The 26,290-nt window shown below is 46.9% G+C and overlaps 1 protein-coding gene across 1 annotated transcript in view; it reads right to left on the bottom strand.

Annotated features, from left to right (window-relative positions):
- The window catches only part of CDKL2 (cyclin dependent kinase like 2), a 522,774-nt gene that overhangs the window by 211,079 nt on the left and 285,405 nt on the right, over positions 1-26,290 (bottom strand). Inside the window, exon 5 of the mRNA XM_078677465.1 lies at positions 8,604-8,716. Within this exon, the coding sequence (XP_078533591.1) occupies positions 8,604-8,716 (113 nt within the window). The remainder of the gene's footprint in view (positions 1-8,603; positions 8,717-26,290) is intronic.

Genomic DNA, 26,290 nt, shown 5'->3' on the forward strand with positions numbered 1-26,290 from the left:
ACTATCCCGTTAAGCACAAACCTTCTTCCGCCCATGCACAAACTCAAAAAAGATATTGCTAGATGGAAATCGCTCCCCCTTTCCCTGCTGGGCATGCGGCTCTGTTTAAAATGATGTCTCTGCCCAGATTTCTCTACGCATTGCAAAACACCCTGGACCCAGTTCCTGCAAAATACTTCAGGGAAGTGGAGGGCCTTCAGAGAGAGCTGCTTTTGGGACAGCAGACTGCATATCACCTTAAACAAACTAACCCTGAACTGGTATGATGGGGAGATTAGCCTCCCAGACATCAAAACGTATTATTGGGCGACGCACCTTGCGGCCGTAAAACACTGTACCTACGGACGAGGTGACAATCCCGGCTATGCCATGGATAAATGGCTTCTCCTTGGTGGCAATTTTAGCAGGACACTCTATTCGCACCCCAATAAATTCACTCTCACAGGCCCCACTAACCACTTGGTCCAACTCTGGCATGATGCTAATAATTCTCTTGGATGGGGATGTAAATTGACGTTGGCAACCCCACTTTGGCATGTTGAACTCCTGGGTAGCCTATGGAGATCCACAGGCTTCGATAGATGGGACCTCATCGGCATCTGCCAAGTCAGAGACATCTGGGGACCAGGGGGAGTCAAGTCCTTCAACACACTACAGGTCGAATATGACCTGGCCAACCCTGAATATTTCAGATACGCTCAAATCCTACGCTCGCTTCAATCACGTCTGCCCAAAGGGGTTACCTCTCCTGAAGCTTCACCCTTAGAGGACAGAATCTTGGACGGCCACCTGCCAGAAAAAACAATTTCCTTAATATACAAAAAGCTGATATATAACATAACCGATCCCCTCCAGGCACTAAGGGAGAGATGGGTAGGAGATTGGATCGAAATGGACGATGAAGACTGGCAAGAGGCTTTGTCCTCCCCTAAGGCAGTCGCCATACAGGCGCGCCTTAGTCTTATGCAAATAAAAATACTTCATTGTGTATACATCACCGGGCCACGACTGATTCATATGGGGAAGGTGGACAAAGGGGATGTGGAGAACTGGGAACCTATTTGCACACCATATGAGAATGTCAATACGTTAGCTCCTTCTGGCGAGAGGTACATGATTCAATGTCTGCTGTACTGCACATCCAGTTGTCGCCAGAAGCTAGATGATGCCTCCTTAACATATGGGAGCCCACAGACCTCAACAACTACAAGACACAATGGGCTAACCTGGGATTTATGATTGCCAAGAGAAACATTGCACAATTATGGGGAGCTGTTAAACCGCCCTTGTTAGAGGCCTGGGCGAGGGACCTTGATTGGTGTATGTTTAGGGAGAAGACAGTTTATGTTGCTAGGGGTTGCCCCCAAAAATGGGCCCGTATCTGGAGCAATTGGAATAGCTATCGAGGAGAAATATGTGTGCCGCCAGTGTGTTCTGATATAAATGTTCCCCTTTCCCTGTGATGTTCCTTTCTCACATACAGTTGCAATTCATGTCCTCCCTATGCTTTGTAAACTGTAATTCGATTGTGCCTACTGCTTTGATTATCTGTACTGATGGCTTTTTTCAATAAAAAGATGTATAAAAAAACCAAAGATCAGGAATGCGCTGTATCTACAAGATATGGCACATTCCTGTCCTTTCTGCCGGCGCACAAACTGCAGCAGAGCACCAGTGCAGACACCCTTGCACCCACCATGGTGCAAGTGTGTCTGTGTTTTTGGGATGATTGTTTTTCAGAAAGGAAGGGACACCTTCGGGCACAAAAACAATCAGTGTGCTGCAGAATGGAGCACACGTGGAATGAGGAAAAACGAGGAGACATGTAAATATTTCTCCTAGTTACGCCTGCCTTGGGAAGGCATTGGTTTTGGCGCAGCCCAAGATTTACGTTATGTTGTAAATCTGGGGTAGTGTCAAAAACCATGGATGTTATGTGGGAACACCCAGAGCAACACCCATGGAATGCCCCTTGCACGCAGAGTAACGCATTGCACTACTCCATTTATAAAAGCCATTGAAAAGCCACACAGAGCGACTTTGCGTAAGCTTGTAAATATGGGCCGGCACACAGCACGTCTAGAGAGTCACAAAAGCGACACTCCAGCAGTGCAACAGTCCCTCAGGGACATTGTAAATATGCCCAAGAGTATTTAGTTGCAAGGGACAAGGTGTTAACATGAAAGGAGGCTGAAAGCAGAAGAGAAAAAAGATGCTATTTGCATTTTGAAAAATGATAGGTGATGTGAAATGTCAAGCCCAGAATTTAAATTCTTGTAATATTGGTGTTTTTTAAATCTATTTCTCTAGAAAGCGCACTTAAAATCAAGCTATTTTTCTCCACTTTTTCCGTAGCATTTTCTCAAAGTGATTGATCCCTCAACACGCCTCCAGAGAGTCTGGATTGCTTGGCAGACCATGAAAATATTTCATAAGTCCCCTTTACAGCATATGACACCGTAGCCAATAAATCTGAAAGTGTGCTGTAAAATTGGATTTATTTTATTACAAATGTTTCTGAGAGAAAATCCCTCAAATAACCCTGGAATTATCAGGTTTGTTTGTTTTGCTAATTCATTCAATGCAATTTAGGGACAGTAATTATTCTCCGTACTAAGGTCATGAGATGCCAGTACTCTAGACAGCCCATGATGTCTCACTAATCAGAAATTTCACCAAATGCCACTGTTAGAAATGGAGGTCTCTAGTTGGCAGCGCTAGGTACCTTAGTCCAAATAGGGACCCTTGCTTCTAGTCAGGGTAAGGGGGATATACACTTTAGATAACCCCTGCTCACCCCCTGGACAGCTTGGCACGAGCAGACAGACTTATCCCAAAGGCAATGTGTAAAGTAATTGTACTCAGAACACATAGTAATACAGTCATAACACCACAAATGGACAACACCAGTTTAGAAAAGTAACGTATCTTTATCTAAACTCAACCATACCAAAACGAAAAAAATCCAACACACATAATAAGAATATGACTTTAGAAAGGTGTTAAACAACTTGGTCCATAGAAAACTATGGATGCATGATTTCTCACAAACTACCTGTAGATGCGTCAAATTCACAAGGCCAAACAGCTGCAGAGATGGGAAGCGTCGCGAAACAAAGAGATGCATCAGTTCCTTGAAACCATGGGAAGGCGATGCAACAGTTTAGCTGCCTGCAGGAGAAGTGAATCGTCGAATCAGGTCTGAAGGGGGGAGTGATGCGTCGATTCCAAGACGGTTCTGGTCCGCGGGTGATGCGTTGGGAAAACATGCCGCACAGGTACGATGCATGGAAATCCGGGATGCGTCAGCGGTTTCTTCAGCCGCGATCCTTCGATGCATCGGTTCTTGCAGCGGCAGCAGGTGCTGTGTCAGTTCGGCAGTGGTGCAGCGATGCGTGGAGATTCTTCTCGCACAGTGGTGCTGTGTTGGAAAAACAACCGCAAGAAGAGCAATGCAACAATTTCTTCAGTTCTCTAGGTTTCTTCCAGCTCCCATCAGCAAGCACAATCTCCAGAGGCCCAGACTGGAACAGGCACCTCCTGGCAGGCCAGAACTCTCAGCAGCAGAGTTCAGGGGAGCTGGGGGTGAAGTATTTGTGTCTCTGAGACTTCAGAACAGCAGGCCAGCACACACAGGCCCTTGGAGATCTTTTTCAAGCAGGTTCAAAGCAAAGTTCCAGTCTTTGTCCTTTCATTGGCAGAAACTCAAACTGTGGCCAACTCCACACAACACACAGCAAAGGGGCAGTACTCCTCCTCACAGGTCTTCAGCTCTGCTCCTTGGCAAAGGTTCCTCTTGAATCCAAAAATGATCTAAAATTCTGGGGTTTTAGGTCTAATACTTATACTCCAAAATGTCTTTGTTCTCTTTGTGCAAGGGTCTCTGAGCCCACTAAAACCAGTTCTGTCCTCACTGGTGCAGTATGACCACAGGGGGTGGAGACAGCATTGTGCAAGGGAGACAGGCCCTACTCAGATGTGAGGAAATCTCCTCCCACTACTCTAAATACAATATGTAAAAATGTAGGTTCGGTAATATGTTGCATTATTTTATCAATAGTTCAGCATGATTATAATGTGTGTTTTTTATTTATTGAGTTGTTTGTAAAAAGGTATCTATTATATGCCATTTTTTCTTTGTAGGTAGTGTGTGGCTACTCCAGAAGAAGGCGCTGGTCACCGAAACGCGCGTCGAGATATAACTGTGCCACTTTTTAAATTTTGAATATAAAATGCATTTGTGTCTATATTGTTGATTTGAACTTTACGAATGTGATTTAATTTAGATTGTGAAATCATGTTTTTTATAATGGATTTTTAGTTATGTTAATACATATTAGAAGCTGAACTTTAATTAGTGTTTTCCTCTCTATTATTACACCTTATATGACAAGTTAGATTTAATTGCCTAGGTTGTTACATTTCGTATGCAGGTGCCACAATTGCATCAAAAGTAAGAAATAGAAAAAAAGTGCTTTTCTATTTCTTTAATTTTGATGCAATCATGGCACCCCCGCCAGTGTCGAGACTGTAACTAAAGTAATGAAAACTATTGGAATATTGACTTTCTTATTTGCAGGCATGACGTGCTTTGCTACAATCAGCACGCCATGCCGCTTTCTGCCGTGTTTGCCCACCCCACCACCATTCCGAGATCACAGCTTTTTATTTATTTTTCCATTCGCGGCCACCCACCATTTCCTTTTGTTTTTATTACTTTTGTTACAATCGCTGCACCGGCGCAGGTGCCACAATTGCATTAAAAGGAAAAAAATGTAAAAGTGCATTTCTATTTCTTTACTTTTGATGCAATTGTGGCAGCTACGCCTGTGTCGAGATTGTAACAAAAGGAATGAAAACAAAAGGAAATGGCGGGCAGCTGCTTTCAGCATGTAAATAAATAGGAAACAAGTATTTGCAATGCAATAGGTCTCGCATTTACACGAGTTTCAGCTATTGGCATTGTAAATGACAATGGATTTTATTTATGTTTTAAAAACCAAAACATAAATAAAAGACATTGTCATGCACAATGCGAATAGCTCAAAGTCACGTAAATAAGAGTCCTATTTCATTGCAAATGCTTGTTTCTAATTAATCCTATTCCTTCTGCAAATTGGCATATAGCAGGTCAGTTAACTCCCTGCATTGAAGGGTGGTCTAACCCCTGAGGCATTGTGAATCTGTGAGGTGACCAACATTAGATAGGATACAAGGAACACTCAGCTGCCTTACAAAACCAGCTCTGTTGTAGGAAATACCCTCCCAGACTGGTGCGCAAATCACTAAAACGTGCAAAGAATAATAACCGACAGGCCTTATTAGAACCATCTGTTTCCAAACCGCCTTCTGAAAGACTTACCTGTGTCAGCACGTTTGGTACCCTGTCAAACAGAATTCAGAAGATAGTGAAGAAACATTGGCCTATCTTGAACTCAGGGCACAAGACTTTTGAAGCGCCCCTTTGCTCTTTTAAGAGAGGCCCAAACCTCAGGGACCGTATTGTTCACACTAGACCACGCAATAAGATGCCAAGGGCCCTTGGCACTATTTGGGACCTCCTGCCTATAATAGGGCATCATCCCTGCGGGTCATGCCAAGCTTGTCCACAAACGAAAAAATCCACAGAATTCGACTTAGGAACCAACAGACCATGGCAACAAACCAAATTTACCAACTGCAACAGTGAGAAATTAATCTACCTCATAACCTGTCCATGTGGACTGAAATATGTAGGGATGACCACTCGGAAAATAAAAATCAGAATTTCCGAACACAAAGGTACCATCAGATGCAAAAGGCAGGCTACCAAACTTACCAATCATTTTCTGGATAAACAACATGCCCCCACTGCATTAATCTGGACTGTTCTCAAACAGCCATACATCCCTCCTCATATTACAGATTACTCCAAATTCCTACTCCACAGAGAACAGAAATGGGTTTTTAAATTGGGGACAAACAAAGGAGGATTAAATGACAAGATACCTTGGTCCACCCTGTGATAGACCACACTGGTACCGGTCATTCCTCCTTTACAACTTTGACACATTAGCTCCCTAGTGTAGTTTTCTTACAAAGGCAAACAAATGGATAAATAATATCCTCTTTCCCCTTCTCCCCGCCCCCCCCCCACCCCCAGCTGTGGCCTGGTCTGAGGTTTTGCACATAACCTTTCTGAATGTGTTCCATTATAGTCTTAATAATAAAACTGGTTGAGCTACCGTAATATTGCTCTAGGATGCACTAGAGCAGCTCTTATACATGCTGTACTGACACGAGATGCGTTGCAGTGGCAATTATATGTCTGAGATTTTTCACGGACATGTAACGCCAAAGATGTCCAAGCACTTACTCTTTCTTCTGCCCGTGTTTTGACAACAGCTTCTACTTAGCGCTAATATGGTTCATCATTTAGCGCTAATACATTTTATCATATCGCGCTAAATATTTTTCAAATTCATTCCTTTCTGTATGGATTAACAAAAGCCTCTTTTCGTGTCAATACTTCTCACCTTATTTAGCTATCTCGAGTAATGGCCTCCGACCTATCAGAATGGAGCCGCTACACAAGACAAGACATCTGCATTTGATGTCAACAAAAAGGCGGTCTTACAAGTCACATGATTTCCTTTGCCCTATCAGAACACCGCATTTAAACGCGGCTCGGCCTCCGTTCGGGTACCTCCCCAACCGGCTCAGAAGCCGGCAGAGAAGTACCGACGGAGAGGTGAGTTGATTCTGCTCGTTTTCTCTTATATAGCTGTTTTCCCTTGTATAGTTTTCCTTACACGGATACCAAGAAACTGCTTGCAACTAGTGATAGCTACACTCTTGCGCTACGCCCCAACTTATAGCAGACGCTGGGTGGCGCTTTGATGGGTGTCGATGCGCCGATAGCGTTTTATAAAATACGCACTGTTTGGCGCTTTATCTCCGGTTTAATTTAACACACAAGATCTCGCCACGTGTGAGGTCCGACTGAATATTTTTGCATGCACCAATTGACATTTCTCCTCTATATCACTCCTTGCTATTATACCATCTTTGAGGCTAACGTGCAGAAGAGGCTAAAGGTTAATCTCTTCCTAGTGGTTTCATACAGCCCCGATATACTATGACAAGAAATACTCAGCTACTAACCATTTTGGATGAGATGGCTTTACTGGTGTGCATACTTTCTCATTTTGACAGGAAGCAATTACGATTCCATTGTGCTTGCTTCCCTTTTAAACAGAGCAGTGCTTCCCTCGTTCCCTGAGCCGTTGCCAGGCGAGGCGAGGCCTCAAACTCCCATGACAAGGGTCCATGTTAGAAAACGAAAACGAAACCTAATTTTGTATAAACATTCATGTTTAAGTAGAATATGTCTATCACTTACATATCAATATGTCTATATTTATGTGTCCATTTACCTGTTGTCTGTCTGTATTTTTATCTTCCTACAAGTGACATGCAAAAATAACCGCAACAGGTCAAGACTACACCTACGATATCAGGTGATCTTTTTCCTTGTCGCAGCATGACACTCATGCAGTCACGATTTTTTTCATTTCATTTTATCACTATTTAATTGCAGTAGCATAATGTATATCTAGGTCCTGATGAAGGCAATGGACACATTAGTTCAACATTGTTGCTGAAACATGTCGACCACCCTTTCCATCCAGGTAGTTATTTGTTAAGACTACCTTTGCTGCTCTTTTAACATTGGCGGAGCGAGCAGAACACAGAATAAAATTTCATATTTGTTCCCTCACCCAATTTTATTTTCACCATTATTCACTATCTTTTTCACATGCACTGCAAATCAGTCACACATTTATCCACAATCTAGTACCATCAATACTAAGACCACACTGGACACTACCAGGTTCTTTGGAGGTTATAAGATCTGACCTTCCATATTTACCGGTAGGTTTCCAAGTGGGTGGTCTACAAGGAATCCCAAATGATGAAGGGCGGTTCTGTATGGTGACTGATGGGTATTCCTTTAGATCACATTGAGATCAGGGTACCTCCCAGTTTTTCTAGCTTTTCTTTGTTTCCAGGTAGGATGCCACAGGCAGAATAGGTTTAATGTGTCACATATAGACTTTCATTTCTAGACCCATTGACACATCTTTGTGTTGTATACTTGAGTTAAGGGAACGTGTCTTTGCCTGGTCTTAAAATTCCCTTGGGCCCCCCCTCACTTTTTTGGTATTATTGACCAACATCCGAGCCATTTATGAGAACCTCTTAACATTTTGTCACAATGGGGCACAAACTTTAAATTCCGCTCACGAGAGGGCAATCAAATTACATTGCGGCAATATCGGAATTACAAATTCCATAGTCCTTCCCACACCCCTGCAATTTTACATAGATGAATGTCAACTCATTCAATGTGGAAAGCACCAAATTATGCATGTTAATCTTTTCTGAGAAAAACTCAGAACAGGGTTAATGTACTACACTCAGTAATTAACCCTGTTCTGTCAGCATTTAACTGCTACGGTTAATAACCCACTCATATACAGGGCATTCGTGTTATGTCACTAATAACGCACTTTGTTCTTGAGTAGAAACCAGATATCACATACATATAAGTATAGTCTTACCTAAACACTTCATAATGTGATATAATTGGTCAATGTCCGAGTCGCCAGGAAACAAGGGTTCCCCAGTAAGCATTTCTGTCACCAGACAGCCGATTGCCCACAGATCAACTGCCCTGAATGAAATAAAAACAGGTTACATTAGCAGAAATCAAGTTCAAGACTGAAACAACATACAATGCATTATGTTAATCTCATCTCTGAACATGAGATCATGTGTATTTGTTGAAAATGTATTTAATAAAGTCACCTGAAGAATAAATAAGGCAAAATATAATATCTCCTTTTTTAAAGAAAGTTTTGAAATCTACATTTAAATATTGGAAAAACATCAGTACTGAATGCTGTTGCTCAAAAGCTGTTGGGGCTTGTTAGACCTGTCTGGCCTTTTGCGTAGCTCCTCCAATTATTTATTTATTTTGCCCCTCATACCTTTGTATCTTTTTGAGTCTACTAGGTTTTTATGGTGTTGGCCTGGGGGATAGGTGTTCTTTTACCCTCATAGTTTTTCACCTTAGACCTAGATGCCTTTCCTGACAGGAATTCACTTAGAGTCACAAAATGGTGGCTACCAACTGTCCCAACTGCCATATCCTAGAATGCCCCATAGGTTAACATTAGGCCTTCCAGAACTTTCTGGACCCTACTGGAGCCTGTGTGGACAGGCTATATAAGGGCAGAGGTCAGGAAGCCATTTTGTGCAGCCCAGTTAGGTAGAGGAGAGAGGCAGTGGTGTGAGGAGGAGGACGCACTAGAAGGAGTTAGTTGGTCTGTGGGATTGACAATCTCTTCCAGAAGACGTTCCCCCTCTTGCCCCTGACCGAACCCTCTCATTGGTCCTTACTTCCTGAGGGAATCAGTACGGCCGTGGCTGTGGGCCCCTGAGCCCCTTTGACTCACACTTTCCCTGCGCTAGTCAGGGAAAACCTACTTTCCCCTTCCATTCCTTTTCGTGGGAATTCCTCACCGGTATCCAGAGAAGAAGGATGGAATGAGTTTCTGTACCTGGCGCTGCTAAGTATCCCCTGAGGTAGTGGCAAGTGGTGGCGTTGGTGTTGCTGAGCTGCAGCGCTCGAGCTGTGGAAGCGCTTAACCTTGCGCAGGCCCAGTGGAGCGGCTGAAGGAAGTAAGGGAGCCGGCGGTCTGCTAATACCCGGCGCAGGCTCAGTAGCAGTCATCGGTCCTCCGCGTGAGGGAGGCGGCGCCGAGCGGGAACACTGATCTCCCGCGCAGGCGCTACAGCAACCCCAGAGAGTGTTCAGCGAGGTTCGCGCCCGATTGCCAGTCCGGCCTCCTCAGTCCTGCCCCCACCGTTACTGGCGAGTGAGGGGAGCGCCGGAGATTGTGCAGGAGCCTACAGGAGGAGAGAGTGTCGAAGTCTGGACACAGCGTTATCCCTCGTTTGGGCCCCAAGTAAGGTGGAGAACCAGGGGGAGGAGTGTATAGTGTCTGGGGAGGAGTTGGTCCCGACCCTAACTTCGGGAGTAACTGCCGAGGCCCCCTCTCCTTCTTCCTTCTGAAGCCGATTTACTTTCTGACTGCCCTGATTAGTGAGAGAGGGCCGTTAAAAGGCTCAGTGGAGTGAGTGAAGCAGGAAAACACCTCCAGGCTGGGAAAGAAGCCTGAGACACTGTGGGTATCGAACTGAGGGAGGTGCACCTATTGGGTTTTTCTTACAGGGGAGGAAGGGAGAAAGACATTGGGACCTTATCCTGTGCTAATTGAGAAGAGATGTTAACAGAGCTGTCGATATTGTAATTGAGAATTGAAATTCTGGGGTTATTCACTGATTGTGAAAAAGGGGACACACAGTGGGTGAAAAGGAGGTTTTTACCCGAGACCTTTGAGTTTGAAACTCCCAAGAAAGTAGGCTGAAGTTGGTAATATATAAAAGCGTAAATGTTCTTTTGGTAATCAGGAGACCTCAGCGTGGGTGGTTAATCTGTCACTGTATAAAGTGCTATTATTGTCTGTTAAGAAAGTGTTGCCTAAGGATAACTCAATGTTGGAGGAGTAAACACTGCTGAATTGGGATCTCCTGATACTATTGGATTTATGGAAAGAACTAATAGAAATTGGACATTGTATTTAATTGTAAATTGCTGAGGGAGAGAAGTCAACAAAGAATATTTTTATAAAACAGCTCTTATTTTTACACAAAGTTTGATGTAGCGTCATTTTTGAGTGGAGTTGCTTGATGATACTGCTGGGTTGTATGCAATCTTTACACATGTGCCTCAATTAGAGATTGTCTTACCCTAGGCCAGGCTACCTTAGGTGAACTGACAACATTAGATTCCAACATATTGGTGTCTAGCGGTGGGATCTTGACTGTGGTTGCGACTACTCTGCAGTAACTGAGTGTAATCCACTAACCTACACCTGGAGTTTTCTCCTAGCGGCCTTCCTAATTTTTACTTTTGTTTTTTCCAAATTTATTCCTGGTGGTGGGGTGGAGGTAGCTTCAGGTTGCCCTTGTAACTCTATTCTTTTTGTGTGTTTAACCTTGTGTTGCCTTTTGCAAAATGGAATTTGCACTGGAAGAACTGGACACTTATTCTGTGGCCCAGCTAAAGGATTTCTGCCAACAAAGGGGGGTGTTCTTTAAGCGTGGTGCTAAGAAGGGGGAACTCCAGACCAGTTTAAGGGCTTGGGTGGAAGCACGCAGAGAAGGGAAGGAGGAGGATGAAGGGACAGACCGGGACACGGTCGTAGAGGTAGAGGGATTATTCCACCCTGAGGTGGGAAACCTACTCCCAGGACCAATGACGTTCTCTAGGGGGGGTGTAGTGTCTCCGGGGGAAGCTTGACCGAAGCGGAACTCACAGACAGGAGGGAAAAAAGGAAGCTGAAATGGGAGTTAGCCAGGTTAGAACAGGAGAAGGAGGAACAGAGGATGACTCATGAGCTTAGACTAAAAGAGCTAGAACTCAAGGCTCTACAGTTAGGACTCGCCAACTCTCCAAATGGTGGCAGCGAAACCAGAGAACCAACCAGGGAGTCCAGACCCTACCTGCCTAAGGATATAGTTGCCAGCTATAGTCAGGGGGATGACATAGCCAAGTGGCTGGCTGCCTATGAGGTCTCCTAAAGAGCCCATGGGATCCAGGAGAAACACTGGGGGGGTGGGTTGTACAAGTACATGCCTCCTACTGATCGGGACACCTTGTTAGCCTTAGAACCAAAGGAGCAGACCAACTACCCTACGATGAAGTTAGCGTTGATTAGAAAGTTTGGGCTAACCCCGGAAAAGTATCGCCAAAAGTTCAGGGGGAGCCACAAGTTAAGCACCCAGAACTGGGTGGATTTCCTGGATTATGCAAGGAAGGCATTGGAGGGCTGGGTACAGGGCAGTGAGGTGAAGGATTATGAGGGGTTGTATGATCTTTTTTTGAAAGAGCATCTACTCGAGAAATGTTTTCCCGAGCTGCGCCAGCACCTGGTGGACAGCAAGCTGACCAACCCCCGGAAGCTTGCAGAGGAGGCGGACATCTGGGCAAGTACCCGGGTGTCCCCAAAGGGGACTGGAGGGGATTCCCAAAAGGCCGGACAGGGTGCCCCTCAGAAGAAGGAGGGGGGAGATAAAAAGCGGGAGTTCTCTAAAGGTCCCCAAAATAGTTTCCAGGGAAAGGGAACAGGTTTCACCCCTAAGGCTAACCCGCCCAGAAACCCTCATCCTGGCCAAAGCCAGCAGCCAAGGGTTGTCCACTGTTTTGAGTGTGGTGGTGTTGGACATTATAAGGGAGATGTCAGATGCCCAAAGAGACCACCCCCTCCCACCGGAGGAAAAGCCCCGGGAGTAGCTAGTGTAGCGCTCGGGGAGGAGTTGCCCTTAGATAAGGGGGGTGAGTGGGCGGGTGTCGCCTTAGTGTCCCTGGGAGAACGGGAGATGGTTCCTAAGATCCAGGTGCCCCCAAATACTACCAAGTATGGGCAGTGGATCACCATCAATGGCCAGAGAGGGGAGGCTCTGAGAGATACAGGAGCCAGTATGACTATGGTGAGAAGTCATCTGGTGTCTCCAGAGCAGGTGATTCCCAATGTACTCCACCCCGCCGCGATGGCTGACGGCAGAATGGGCCACTACCCCGTGGCCGAGGTTCCCTTTGAGTGGGAAGGGGTTGCAGATTCACTTCGAGTTGCCGTAAGCCCTGCCGTGCCAGTTGATTGTCTGTTGGGGAATGACATGGAGCACAATGCTTGGAGAGAGGTGGAATACCGGACGCATTCAGCGATGCTAGGTACACCTGACTGGGCCTGTGTAAGCACAAGGTCTGCGACTGCCCGGAGAGGGAGTTCGCCTGGGTTGGAGCCTGGAACAATGGCCCAACCCACTGCCAAAAAGGGACAGACCCGAAGACAGGAGAAGCCTGCTTCTGCTTCCACACCTCATGTGACAGATCGGCCACCTGCGGTGGTGGACCAGGAGTCCGTGGAGGGGGAAGTAGTTTCTCTGGAGGACCTGCCCATCCCTGCTGAGTGGCATGTGGAGGGAGGGCCTACCAGAGAGGAGTTCTGTAAGGGCCAGAAGGAGTGCCCTACCCTTGAGGGACTGAGGCGACAGGCTGAAGCCCAGGCAGCAGGGGACGTTGCGGGACACTACCACATTTACTGGGAGGATGGACTCCTCTACAGTGAACCCAAGGTACCCTTACCTGGTTCATCAAGGGCCTTGGTAGTCCCGCAACGGTACCGAGCCTTTCTCCTAGAATTGGCTCATGAAATTCCCTTGGCAGGACACTTAGGTCAGGACAAGACCTTTGCTCGGCTTGTCCCCCACTTTTACTGGCCTCAGATGAAAGTGGCGTCTAACACCTACTGTCGGACGTGTGTAACCTGCCAAGCCAGTGGGAAAACAGGGGTGAAGCTGAAAGCTCCCCTGGAACCACTTCCTGTCGTTAGCGCCCCCTTTGAAAGGGTGGGCATCGACATTGTAGGGCCATTGGATCCACCCACAACAGCTGGTCACAGGTTTATCCTGGTTCTGGTGGATCATGCCACACGGTACCCAGAGGCAATACCTCTGAGGACTGTCACTGCACCTGTGGTGGCTAGGGCCCTGATGGGGATCTTTACCCGAGTGGGATTCCCCAAGGAAGTTGTGTCCGACAGGGGGACCAACTTTATGTCAGCATACATGCGGGCAATGTGGAAGGAGTGTGGAGTGACCTACCGGTTCACCACTCCCTATCACCCCCAGTCCAATGGTCTGGTAGAAAGGTTCAACAAGACCTTGAAGGGCATGATCAGAAGTCTGCCTGAAAGCCTGCAGAGGAAATGGGACGTTCTCTTACCCTGTTTGCTATTCTCCTACAGGGAAGTGCCACAGAAGGGAGTGGGCTTCAGCCCTTTTGAGCTTCTGTATGGGCACCCTGTACGCGGTCCTCTCAGCCTGGTGAAGGATGGATGGGAAAAGTCTCCCAGGAAACCCCCCCAGGATGTGGTGAGCTACATGCTGGCCTTCAGGAGCCAAATGGCGAAGTTGTGGAAGCAAGCTTCTGACAACTTGGGGCCAGCCAGGCAGTGATGAAGGAGTGGTATGACCACAACGCTCACCAGGTGGAATTGGAGCCTGGCCAGAAAGTGTGGGTGATGGAGCCTGGAGAGCTAAGTGCCCTTCAGGATCGCTGGACAGGCCCCTTTGAGGTGTTAGAAAAGAAGGGTAAGGCCACATACCTGGTGGACCTTAAGACCCCTCGACAGCCCCTACGGGTGCTACATGCTAACCGACTCAAACCCCACCATGAGAGGCCCGAGGTCACCTTAATGATGGTGACTGATGGAGGAGAGGAAGCGGAAAGCGAACCTCTCCCAGACTTGTTCTCGTCTCAAGGAAAGGATGGGTCAGTGGAGGGAGTGATTCTCTCCCCATCCCTAACTCCTGAACAGCGGGAGGACTGCCGCCAGATACTGGAGCAGTACTCTACGTTGTTCTCCCTTGTCCCGGGAAGGACCCACCTGTGTACCCATGATGTGGACACAGGAGACAGCCCACCAGTGAAGTCAAAGACCTACCGGCTTGTGGTTCTGAAATTCTGGACCCTGCTGTTATCCTGGTATCGAGGTCCAATACCCGTGCCACAAAATATCAACGTACCATGACGAATTTGGTGTCGACGGACCGGTAATGATTAGGACATCATCCCTATGCATTTGCGTCATGATTGAGGGATGCCAACACCCTTAAATCGTAGTTTCCGTTCCGAACCCTTAGACTCCATTTTGTGAACAGCATCCATCTTGTGTCTTGCCCTCATATAAGTCAATTGAGTAAGGTCGAACTCGATCTAAAAGGACACGTCCACCTTCCCTGACTTCCCCCTGACCTGTCCCAACCGACTCCATTGCCTCCAGCCGAACCTGTTTGGGCAGCTCCTCGCCCAGTGGCCGAATAAGATAGCATCAATGCATAACATGCCACAAACCATTCACTACGTACCGACCATGTTTTCTACACACACACACCTGTCCATGTTCCTTGTTTATGGCCAGTTTTATGACTAGGAGGTGCCCTGCTTTATTGGGGTTTCATCGATATCTGATGGGAGTTCCGGGCCTGGCCGGGTAATCTATCACGAAATGGACGTCTAAAATATGGGTTGGCCTACATGACTTCGCTCTTTGTATTATTGTAGAAATATGTGTATCGCCATATCATAAACTCAAGAATTCTTGCCTGCAGCTATTATTTCTGTATATAAGGAGAAGGCTGGTTCTGTAAAAACGAACAGTCTCCTGAGAATACACGACCCGTGTTGTCGTGCTTCTAGGACACATGTTACTTGGTTGCACCCAATAAAACTCGATCTCTGACTTCAACTGGAAGACTCTGTGTTTCTGTGGTCTGGAACAGGGAGAACTCAGAGGTCTTCGGGTGTTATCCCCTGGCACCACCGGGTTCCTAAAAACCCGGCACCTCAGTTGGCGCCCAACTCGAGGCGGTATCAAGCGGCGACGGTCCAAGCCAGATGTTCGTGAGGAGCTTCGTGTGAAAATTCCAGAGGACGGCCAGCCACTTCAGCGACCCCTGTATGTCGACGTGGTTCCGAAGGTCTTTGCTGCGAGGTTCCCCGCGTCCCGACGGCTACGAAGGACTGCTGCCCTGACTATCGCCCTGTTTTGGACCCAGTGATCCTTGGTAGAGCGAAACGATAGACGAGTCTTCTAGTGACGTCACCGATCTTCAAATACTTCAGTTAAGTATAAGTGGAGCGTCTCCCAGACCTTAGTTTGATCCTTAGCTCTTTTTGGTATCCTTGAGATACGCTTTTGATTTGGTACTTGCAAGCCCCAAAGCCGAAGGACTCGTGTATTCACGAGAAATATCGTAATCGATAAATCCTTTGAAGTTTGAAGCTAGACTAGTGAGCAAAGATGCCTGGTTTTAGCAGACTTGGAAACTTGTTTTGTCTTGGTTGTAGTAAGGACTCCCGAGTGGAGGATTCCTGTCCGGTTCCTCCGATTGGAACTCCAACATATGAGTTATACGTAAAACATGGCGTAGGTCCTATCACATATAATGAAGTGTGGATAAAATATACCCGCAAGGATGGTGTTCTAAAATGGCCCCAACATGGTAGTTTTGACTCAGAAATCTTAGATAACCTCGAGGTCAAATTGTTCAAGAAAAAAGCCCTGCCGGCGATGTTTGACTCTTTTCGCTTATGGCGCAAAGAAGCCAAACAGAAAGAAATAAAATTAGCAAAAAGGAATAAAAGAGGGATGTCGATGGTACAAGCTGCCGTTGCATACAGGGATAACGAGGAAGAGCAGGAAAGTGAACAAGTGCTTAGGAGCAAGAAACTAGCAGTGGATAAATGCTACCCAATGTTACCAGATAAGGGACAAGGTCCAAAAGGAACATCCGAGAAAGATCCATTAATGTCCCACTTATTAAGCTCACCGCCACCGTATGCGTTAGACGCTACCGCAACCCCAAAGCATTTTATTATACCGCGCCCCGGCGCACGAAACACAGCTCTTGCACAAATGCCAGCTCCTCTTCTGCTGGTTTCTACTTCTCCGGCGCAGCCTTCTCAAGGGCCGCCGCCTTTGCTACATACTCCATCTACTTCTACCACTTTGCCTACAGCTCCAACTGTTCCCTATGATACTACGTCTGCCACTGCTTCAACTTCCTCTGCTATTGCTTCGACTTCTTCTTTGCATCAGCCTGTCTTTTCTGACGCATCTGCCCCTCCGCAAGCTTCTCCTTCTATTAGTCAGAGAGTGGCAAGTACTGTCACTGGTCTGTTTTCACCTTTCTTTGGGTCGCCTAGAACGAACCCTAAAACAGAACGTAGACAGTTACGTAGTCAGCTGCCTGATTACGAGGAAAGAGAAGTGCTGAATGAGCTAGCATGCAAATGGATTACGGACACTGTTAGATATGATGTTCAGTCTGTTATGGAAGTTTTCCGTCAATGGGATGCACCCACTCAGAGATACGTATTCGAAGAGATGTGTGTATATCTGTGTGAAGATTTGGAGACAAATGATCCCAAACGCAAAATGAACGAATTATGGCATATGCGTTTTAAGTTCCATGAAGGTATGATTATAGGTGCCGATGTTGAGAAAGCGATAGATTTATTGTTTTCTTATAGGAGTAAGGGAAACGTCTCTAGATCATTGTACGAAGACGACGTATCAAGTAGGAAAAAAGCGAGACAGTACCCCATGAGAGAGGTTCCTCCAGTTTGGAGGGAAGGGGATGCGAATGTAAATCCACCAATTCTGCCACATTTTCAGCGTGTATGGGTACATGTCCCCTGGAAAAGATCCGAAGTTTTAGCACTCAAGCAGACACTACCTGATCCCCGTAAAAATCCGACTGGGTATTATAAGGAGTTATCGCAGACTGCCAGCTCATGCATAATGAATTTAGCGGACGTAGACATGTTGTTTGGGAATGTTGTTCCGCATCCTTTATGGAGTAAAATTCGTCATACAGATCATGATCAAGAACTAGGTGACTCATGGGCTAATATTACCGCTACAGATGCTAGACAAGTCGGTGGTTCTAAACCTGAGCCGTTAATAGCCGAACTTCCCAGTAGGATTATCGCGTACATGAAAACATTAATGCCTGAATTACGCGTAAATTGGGACAAGCTGTCTGCGTGCAAGCAGAAGAAAGATGAGAATGTGTCTGACTTTTTCACGAGATTTGAGGAGACTTTCACCGATCATAGCGGTCAGGATATGGCTACCGAGGGTGGTCAAAGATTGTTTGTAGACAAATTTGTACATAATATGCTTCCTGAACTGTGTAATAAACTGAAAGATTCAGAAAGTGCTTGGGCTGTCTCTACGTAGGCGCAGATTTTAGCTACAGCCCAGTACTATGAAAATAGGCACAAAGACGAGCTAGATAAGGTAGACAAAAAGACGAAAGACTTAAAAACTAAAGTTCTTCTCCAGCAGGCATATCCGCCTCGCACGGCTAGTCAGCCCAATTATCAACAACCACAGCAGTATTCGAGAAACGCGCAAGGAAACGAGTTTTCCCATCAGCGTCTTCCGTATGGCCCGAATCAGTATGCATATTGCAAGGAAGAGGGTCACTTTAAAGGTAATTGCCCGGCTCTTGCTCGACGTTTAAACGGTGTTTCAGGTATAAGGGGTAGAGGTGTTCAACATGCTCCTAGGGGTAGGGGCCGTGGAAATTTCCCCCAGAATACAACTTCTTTTCTGCCTCAGAATTCCATGAACAGCTTTGACCAACAGAATAATGCATCGTCTAGGTCAGCTCAGTACTATTCTGACGACTATTACACCGAAAACGAGAATGAGGGTAATAATTGCTAGGACAGCCACGGACAAAGAGAGGGAGTCGTTTCAGTTCCAGTAGATCAGAATGGACCTTATGTCGAGGTGATTACCTCAGGAGTGTCAGAGCCATTTCTGCTGGATACTGGTGCTACAAAAAGTTCTATTATGCACTTGAAACTTCCTGGCGCACCTTTGTCTGGCGAAATGAATGTTTCAGTAGGTTTCTCTGGCGCCCCTGTTAGAAACCCGATCTCTAGTCCCATGTCCCTTTCTGTTGGTCCATGCGAATTAGAAGCACCCCTCATTCTTACAACAGGTTGCGGTGAAAATTTGTTAGGTTTGGATTTACTAAAGAGGTTATATGCGACTTTGTACTGTTCTCCCTTGGGAGTACAACTTACCTTAGGTAAGAAAGTCATTTCTCCAATGTATTTGTCAAAGGAAAATATTCCAACTGAATTGTCATCTCTTCCGGATATACTATGGGCTAATGGTTCCAATGATGTAGGCCGTTTGGAGATAGCACCGTATGTCATAACATTGAAAGCCAACGTTAGGTTGCCACGTATTCCCCAATACAAAATATCTAGCGAATGCGAAAAGGCGTTGTTGACGATTATTTATGATCTGATCGAGAAAGATGTCATCGAAGAAACAACAGGCAACGTTTGTAACAGTCCTCTTTTGCCTGTCTTAAAGCGCACCGATCCTTCACAGCCCCCTGTGTACAGGTTTGTGATTGACCTTAGAGAAGTGAATAAGGTGGTTATCCCACAGTTTCCAGTTGTCCCCGACATTACTGCCTTATTGACAATGGTTCCAGCCTCTGCCACTTGGTTTTTGGTGATTGACCTGAAGAACGCTTTCTTCAGCATCCCGATTGCTGAGGAGAGTAGAGATATTTTTGGCTTCAATTTAGGAGGACAAAGTTTCCGCTTCAAGCGCGCTCCTCAAGGCTACTGCGAAAGCCCATCAATATTCAGTCAAGCCCTGAAAACACAACTAGACACGATTGTTCTACCTGATGGTTCAACTCTGATTCAGTATGTCGACGATCTGCTGATCGCTGCAGACACTGAAGAAATTTGCAAGCGAGCTACATTGTCGTTATTGAGTCGCTTATGCGACATGAAGCACAAAGTCTCTCTTTCAAAACTACAATTCTGTCGACAAGAAGTGACCTACCTAGGTCACATCTTATCGAAGGAGGGAAGAAGACTGACACCAGAAAGAATACAGGCAATTACAGAACTGAGTGCCCCGAGGACATAGAGAGAGGTTCGGGCCTTCTTGGGCATTACATCGTACTGTAGACAATGGATACCGAATTTCTCACTACTGGCTAAACCCTTGCTGGCACTACTCTGTAAAGACACGCCCAATCCTATGCCCTGGTCTGAAGATTGTCAGACAAGTTTCCACGAGTTGCGTGATGCATTGTGCTCGGCTCCTGTGTTGGGAAACCCCAACTACAGTAAGCCTTTTACATCTTATGTCCATGAGAAGGAAGGTTGTGCATTATCAGTCCTAACACAATACTTTGGGGACAAACAGCGCCCATGCGCGTATTTTTCAGCGACTCTAGATCCTGTGGCTAAGGCACTATCAAGTTGTCTGAGGGCCACCGCCGCAGCGGCTGTCTGCATTCGGCAGTCCGCTGGGTTAGTCATGAATAACACTCTGATCGTTATGGTCCCGCATGCAGTAGACATTTTGCTAAACAGGACGAAGACACAACATCTTACTAGCGCTCGACTGTCCAGTTACGAACTAACACTGTTAGCGAGTCACATTCACATAAAGAGGTGTGATACACTCAACCACGCTACGCTACTACCCATCCCGGCAGAGACAGACGAGGTTGAAAAACATGACTGCTGCTTTAGGACAGAAGAAGAAACCAAAGGGAGCGTAGACTTACAGGACACTCCCCTTCCTGAATGCAATGATACTTTATGGGTTGATGGTTCATGTTTCAAGTTGCCGAATGGTGATACGACTGCAGCATATGCTATAACGACATTACACACCATTATAGAGACCGCGCGCATTTCCCACAACTCCGCGCAAGCCGCAGAGCTAATCGCACTTACAAGAGCATGTGTGTTGGCGAAAGGAAAGCGAGTGAATGTGTACACTGACAGCCAATACGCCTTTGGCGTGGCTCACAGTTTTGGGAGATTGTGGCGTGAACGTGGGTTCTTGACGTCGCATGGTGCAAAGATACAACATGGTCAGCTAGTTAATGAGCTCCTCGAGTCACTGACCTTGCCACTACAAGTTGCAATTGTGAAATGCAGTGCACACAGAAAGATTCAAGATGATGTTGGCCGTGGGAATGCATTTGCAGACGAGGTTGCGAAAGAGACTGCAAGGAACACAATGAGTCGGATGTATGTTGTAGGTCCCGCTAGATGGATTACCGATGTGGGTATGTGTGAGGACACCATTGAAAGCGTGAAAACTATGCAAGCTGAGGCCACTGAGAAAGAGGTGAATGAATGGAGAGAAAGCAAGGGTAGATTAGATGCGAATGGTTGTTGGGTCGAATTGTCAGAACACCAGCGATGGCTATTACCTAACGCATATGTACTTGCAGTGGTAACAATGGCCCATGGAATTGCGCACATCAGTACGAAAGGAATCTGTAAACTATTGGCCCCAGTATGGCAGAATAGTAATATCCCAAAATGTGCAGAGAATGTGGTCAGAAACTGTATGGTGTGTTTGAAGCACAATCCCGGTAGGGGAACCCCAACTCCAGCTGGTCATTTTGCGCCTCCAACATATCCGTTCGAGGTTTTGCAGCTCGATTTCATCCACATGGAGAGGTGCAACAATATGAAATATGTGCTCGTTGTTGTTTGCGCTTTCTCCAGGTGGGTGGAAGCGTATCCCCTTAAGGACAACACCGCCTTGTCAACTGCCAAAGCCCTTGTCAAGGAATTCTTCCCTAGGTTCGGTATGCCTAGAATCGTCTGGAGTGATAATGGAAGTGAGTTCGTGGGACGAGTGATGAGGAGAGTGTGTGAGTTTCTAGGCATACACCAGAAATTCCACGCTGCAAATCACCCCCAATCAGCTGGATTAGTGGAATGCTACAATGGCACGTTAAAACTCAAACTAGCCAAGATCCAAGCCAGTACAGGTCTTAAATGGCCTGACGCCTTGCCTCTAGCACTCCTGTCTACCAGAATGACTGTCCATTCCAGATTAGGACTTAGCCCCCATGAAATAGTGTTTGGCCGCCCAGCCAACATCTGGGGCGTGCCAAGGCCAAAGAAACTCAGCGAAATAGAGCACCCTGTACTGCTTGACTATTTGTGCGAATTAACAACTAAATTGCGTGTTTTACACCAACAGGTTCACAGTTCCTCTCCACCAGCCTCTGATGATCCAGGTCACTCCATCGAACCCGGCACCTGGGTGCTGGTGCGGAATTTTCAGCGCACGAACAACGGACAGCCCAGGTGGACCGGACCATACCTTGTCCTTCTTTCCACGAGATCAGCCGTTCGGGTGGAAGGAAAGAAGAACTGGATCCACGGGACCCATTGTAAACGGGTCCCTCTGCCCCTTCCATACGACCGGTGGGTCAAGGAAGGAATTGCTGACTCCGAGACAGAGTCCATATCTCGCTTCGTCCCTTTCAGCGATGCACGTTTGAAAGGAACTGGTACCGAAAAGGAGAGTGATCGTATTTTACAAGGACTTGTGCCACCGTCAATGCAGTTGGACACTACAGAACCTGAGACATTGTTTGAAGACCACACGATACCTGGGAAACAACGATATAATCTAAGGTCGAGACAAAGAGACTAATAAAAAAGCAAATTAATGTGATTTTCCTTTCCCCCAAGAACTATTTTTGATTTTTCAGCTCTCTCGCCCAGGGAACTTGCTCATTTTTTGATTTTCGAACCGCCATCCGGTTCTGCTGCTAGGGTCGCGGTTGAAGTCTGGGGAGTGCAGCTGGGGACGTTTAGGTCAACGGTTCTGGTTGGTCCAAGGGAGTTACCCCGGACTGAACAGAGCGCACTCCCTGGCAGAATCAATCTCCCACCGCGGGCAGCAACTAGAGGATGGAGTTTCCGAGGGTAGAGAGACCTGCTAGATTCACGAACTTTGAACGGCAATTATGCACAATACTGGCCAGAAAAAGGTTTCTGATAATATGTATTTTAATGTTGTGTAGCATAACGATGTTCTTGATTGGCTATACTCTATTCACATTTCAAGTTACCTTTGCAAACGACACTCGGCCCACACCTCCTCCTACTATCTCTCCGCACTCCTTTCACCCTCTACCTGAACACGAGTCTGCCAGAAGACTCGAATTTATAAATAACTCATTCATCCAACTCCTACACCAACACCAGTCCATAATGAACACATCGAACCGTTGGATATGCGGACTCATGCCGCATGCAACTGATAAGGGTATCCCATACTTCATCCTGCCATTCAGTTATTATGGTTCTCTGTGGGCTTTCCAGACCATGTTCCTGTTCGCCCTAGAACCATACCCGACCCGTTCCACTGAGAGCGATTCCAGCAACAAGGCACTAGTGGCAGGGATAAGAAATATGAGTAGGGATATGGACACATATCAGGTGATTCCTAAAGATGAACTCACTCCATACAGTCGTTGGAATGTAACTAAATATGGGGTTTCCTTGAGTAAGGGCCAGACAGCAAAGAACTCCCGCCCAGTTTGGATAGTGCCCCACCGAGGTCACTTATGTCTGCAAGGTATCGGCAGGGATCCCAAAGCACAAATAGGGAAGAGCGTATGCACGGAAACGTATGTATTCGCTTCCCGAACTTCCCCTCTATTCTTGGCAGCTAAAGGCACCTATTTCGTCTGCCATGACAAAGCCTATACATGGTTGCCCCCTGACTTCTCGGGCACGTGTTTCATCTCATTTCTGCTGCCACCCACCTACACGGCCAGGGCAGATTACCATCGGACAAGAACAGCTAGGGGTGTCGTGAGTCAAGACGACACTGCGGGTCAGGAATTTGCAGACTTCGCAAAGGGTTTTCTGCCATTTTGGGGGCCTATGGTGAACAGCAGGAACATTCGCCAGTTATCGAGGATAGTTGAATCCACCGTGACCGAAACGGCCGGAGCCCTTGGCAACTTAACAGCTGAGCTTCAGTCGGATCGACTTATGACCCTTCAGAACCGGGTTGCCCTAGATATCATACTTGCAGACCGTGGTGGTGTATGTAGAGTGATCCAATCCAGTTGCTGCATTTTCATCCCTGATAATGCACCAACAGTGTACCAAGCCATCTCCAAACTACCCGAAATATCTGGTTCCCTTCACGTGGAAAAAGGGGATTGGTCCCTGCTAGGGTGGTTCTGGGAACTGATCACTGCCTGGGGATGGAAAACACTGATCTTCATTGGGATGATTTTAGCGCTTCTGTTTATGTTCTGCCTGTGTGTACAGTGCGCTCCTGCACTATGTGGCCTCTGTGCTACTCCATGTGTAAGGAAGCCTGTGTCAAGGGACGAACTGAGCAACAGAATGATGCTACAGCAGCATCTCCACGAATTCATTTATACAGATTTGGATTCAGATTAACATGAGTTATTGCCTAATATGAGGGCAAAAGGAGGGTCTGTGGTTCTGAAATTCTGGACCCTGCTGTTATCCCGGTATCGAGGTCCAATACCCGTGCCACAAAATATCAACGTACCATGACGAATTTGGTGTCGACGGACCGGTAATGATTAGGACATCATCCCTATGCATTTGCGTCATGATTGAGGGATGCCAACACCCTTAAATCGTAGTTTCCGTTCCGAACCCTTAGACTCCATTTTGTGAACAGCATCCATCTTGTGTCTTGCCCTCATATAAGTCAATTGAGTAAGGTCGAACTCGATCTAAAAGGACACGTCCACCTTCCCTGACTTCCCCCTGACCTGTCCCAACCGACTCCATTGCCTCCAGCCTAACCTGTTTGGGCAGCTCCTCGCCCAGTGGCCGAATAAGATAGCATCAATGCATAACATGCCACAAACCATTCACTACGTACCGACCATGTTTTCTACACACACACACCTGTCCATGTTCCTTGTTTATGGCCAGTTTTATGACTAGGAGGTGCCCTGCTTTATTGGGGTTTCATCGATATCTGATGGGAGTTCCGGGCCTGGCCGGGTAATCTATCACGAACTGGACGTCTAAAATATGGGTTGGCCTACATGACTTCGCTTTTTGTATTATTGTAGAAATATGTGTATCGCCATATCATAAACTCAAGAATTCTTGCCTGCAGCTTTTATTTCTGTATATAAGGAGAAGGCTGGTTCTGTAAAAACGAATAGTCTCCTGAGAATACACGACCCGTGTTGTCATGCTTCTAGGACACATGTTACTTGGTTGCACCCAATAAAACTCGATCTCTGACTTCAACTGGAAGACTCTGTGTTTCTGTGGTCCGGAACAGGGAGAACTCAGAGGTCTTCGGGCGTTATCCCCTGGCACCACCGGGTTCCTAAAAACCCGGCACCTCAGGCTGTCCGACAAGGTGAAGGCTAGCATCCATGGTGAGGTCGCCAAGATGCTGGAACTAGGAGTTATCGAACCTTCCAACAGCCCCTGGTCCAGCCCGGTGGTTCTAGTGCCAAAAGCCGCTCCACCGGGCACCACTCCAGAACTGAGGTTCTGTGTGGATTACCGGGGACTGAACTCAGTTACAAAAACTGACGCTCATCCGATCCCTAGGGCGGATGAATTAATTGACCGGCTGGGAGCTGCCCAATATCTAAGTACCTTTGACCTCACTTCAGGGTACTGGCAGATCTCCCTGACAGATGGAGCAAAGGAAAGGTCAGCCTTCTCCACGCCTGAGGGACACTTCCAATTTTGTGTGATGCCCTTTGGGCTCAAAAATGCCCCTGCCACTTTTCAGCGGCTGGTGAATCAGGTCCTCTCTGGAATGGAGGGTTTCTCCGCTGCTTATCTGGATGACATTGCTGTCTTCAGTAGCAGTTGGGAGGACCATTTGCAACATTTGCAAGCAGTTCTCCAGGCCCTGAAACAAGCTGGATTGACCATCAAGGCCAGCAAATGTCAGATAGGGCAGGGGTCGGTTGTGTACCTTGGACACTTGGTGGGTAGGGGAACAGTGCAGCCCCTTCAGGCGAAGATTGAGGCAATCATGGTCTGGGAACCCCCCAAGACCCAGACTGAGGTCCGAGCTTTCCTGGGCCTCACAGGCTACTACCGTCGCTTTGTGAAGGGGTATGGCACTATTGTAGCACCCCTCACAGAGCTTACCTCAAAGAAACAACCTCGACGGGTAGTTTGGACAGAGGCTTGTCAGCAAGCCTTTGAAAAGTTGAAGCAGGCAATGTGTGCAGCACCGGTCCTGAGGGCCCCAGACTTCTCCAAGGAGTTCATTGTCCAGACAGATACATCAGAACATGGCATTGGGGCAGTGTTATCGCAACTAAATGAAGAGGGCCTGGATCAGCCTGTGGTTTTCCTATCCAGGAGACTGCTTCCCCGGGAACAGAAGTGGAGTGCAATTGAGAGGGAAGCTTTCGCGGTGGTGTGGGCTCTGAAGAAGCTGCGGCCATACCTATTTGGCTCGCACTTCCTGGTTCAGACTGACCACCGACCCCTTCGTTGGCTGATGCAGATGAAGGGAGAGAGTCCTAAGTTGCTGAGATGGTCTATCCCCCTACAGGGAATGGACTTCCGGGTGGAACATCGCCCTGGAGTAGACCACGCCAATGCAGACGGTCTCTCTAGATATTTCCGCCTTAGTGATGAGGACTCCCAAGGGGTTGGGTAGCTCTCCCCACTTTCAGCTGGGGGGGACGCGTGTTAGACCTGTCTGGCCTTTTGCGTAGCTCCTCCAATTATTTATTTATTTTGTCCTTTTTTTTTTTT

This window comes from Lissotriton helveticus, chromosome 2_1, assembly GCF_964261635.1.
Source record: "Lissotriton helveticus chromosome 2_1, aLisHel1.1, whole genome shotgun sequence".
NCBI classification, from domain to species: domain Eukaryota; kingdom Metazoa; phylum Chordata; class Amphibia; order Caudata; family Salamandridae; genus Lissotriton; species Lissotriton helveticus.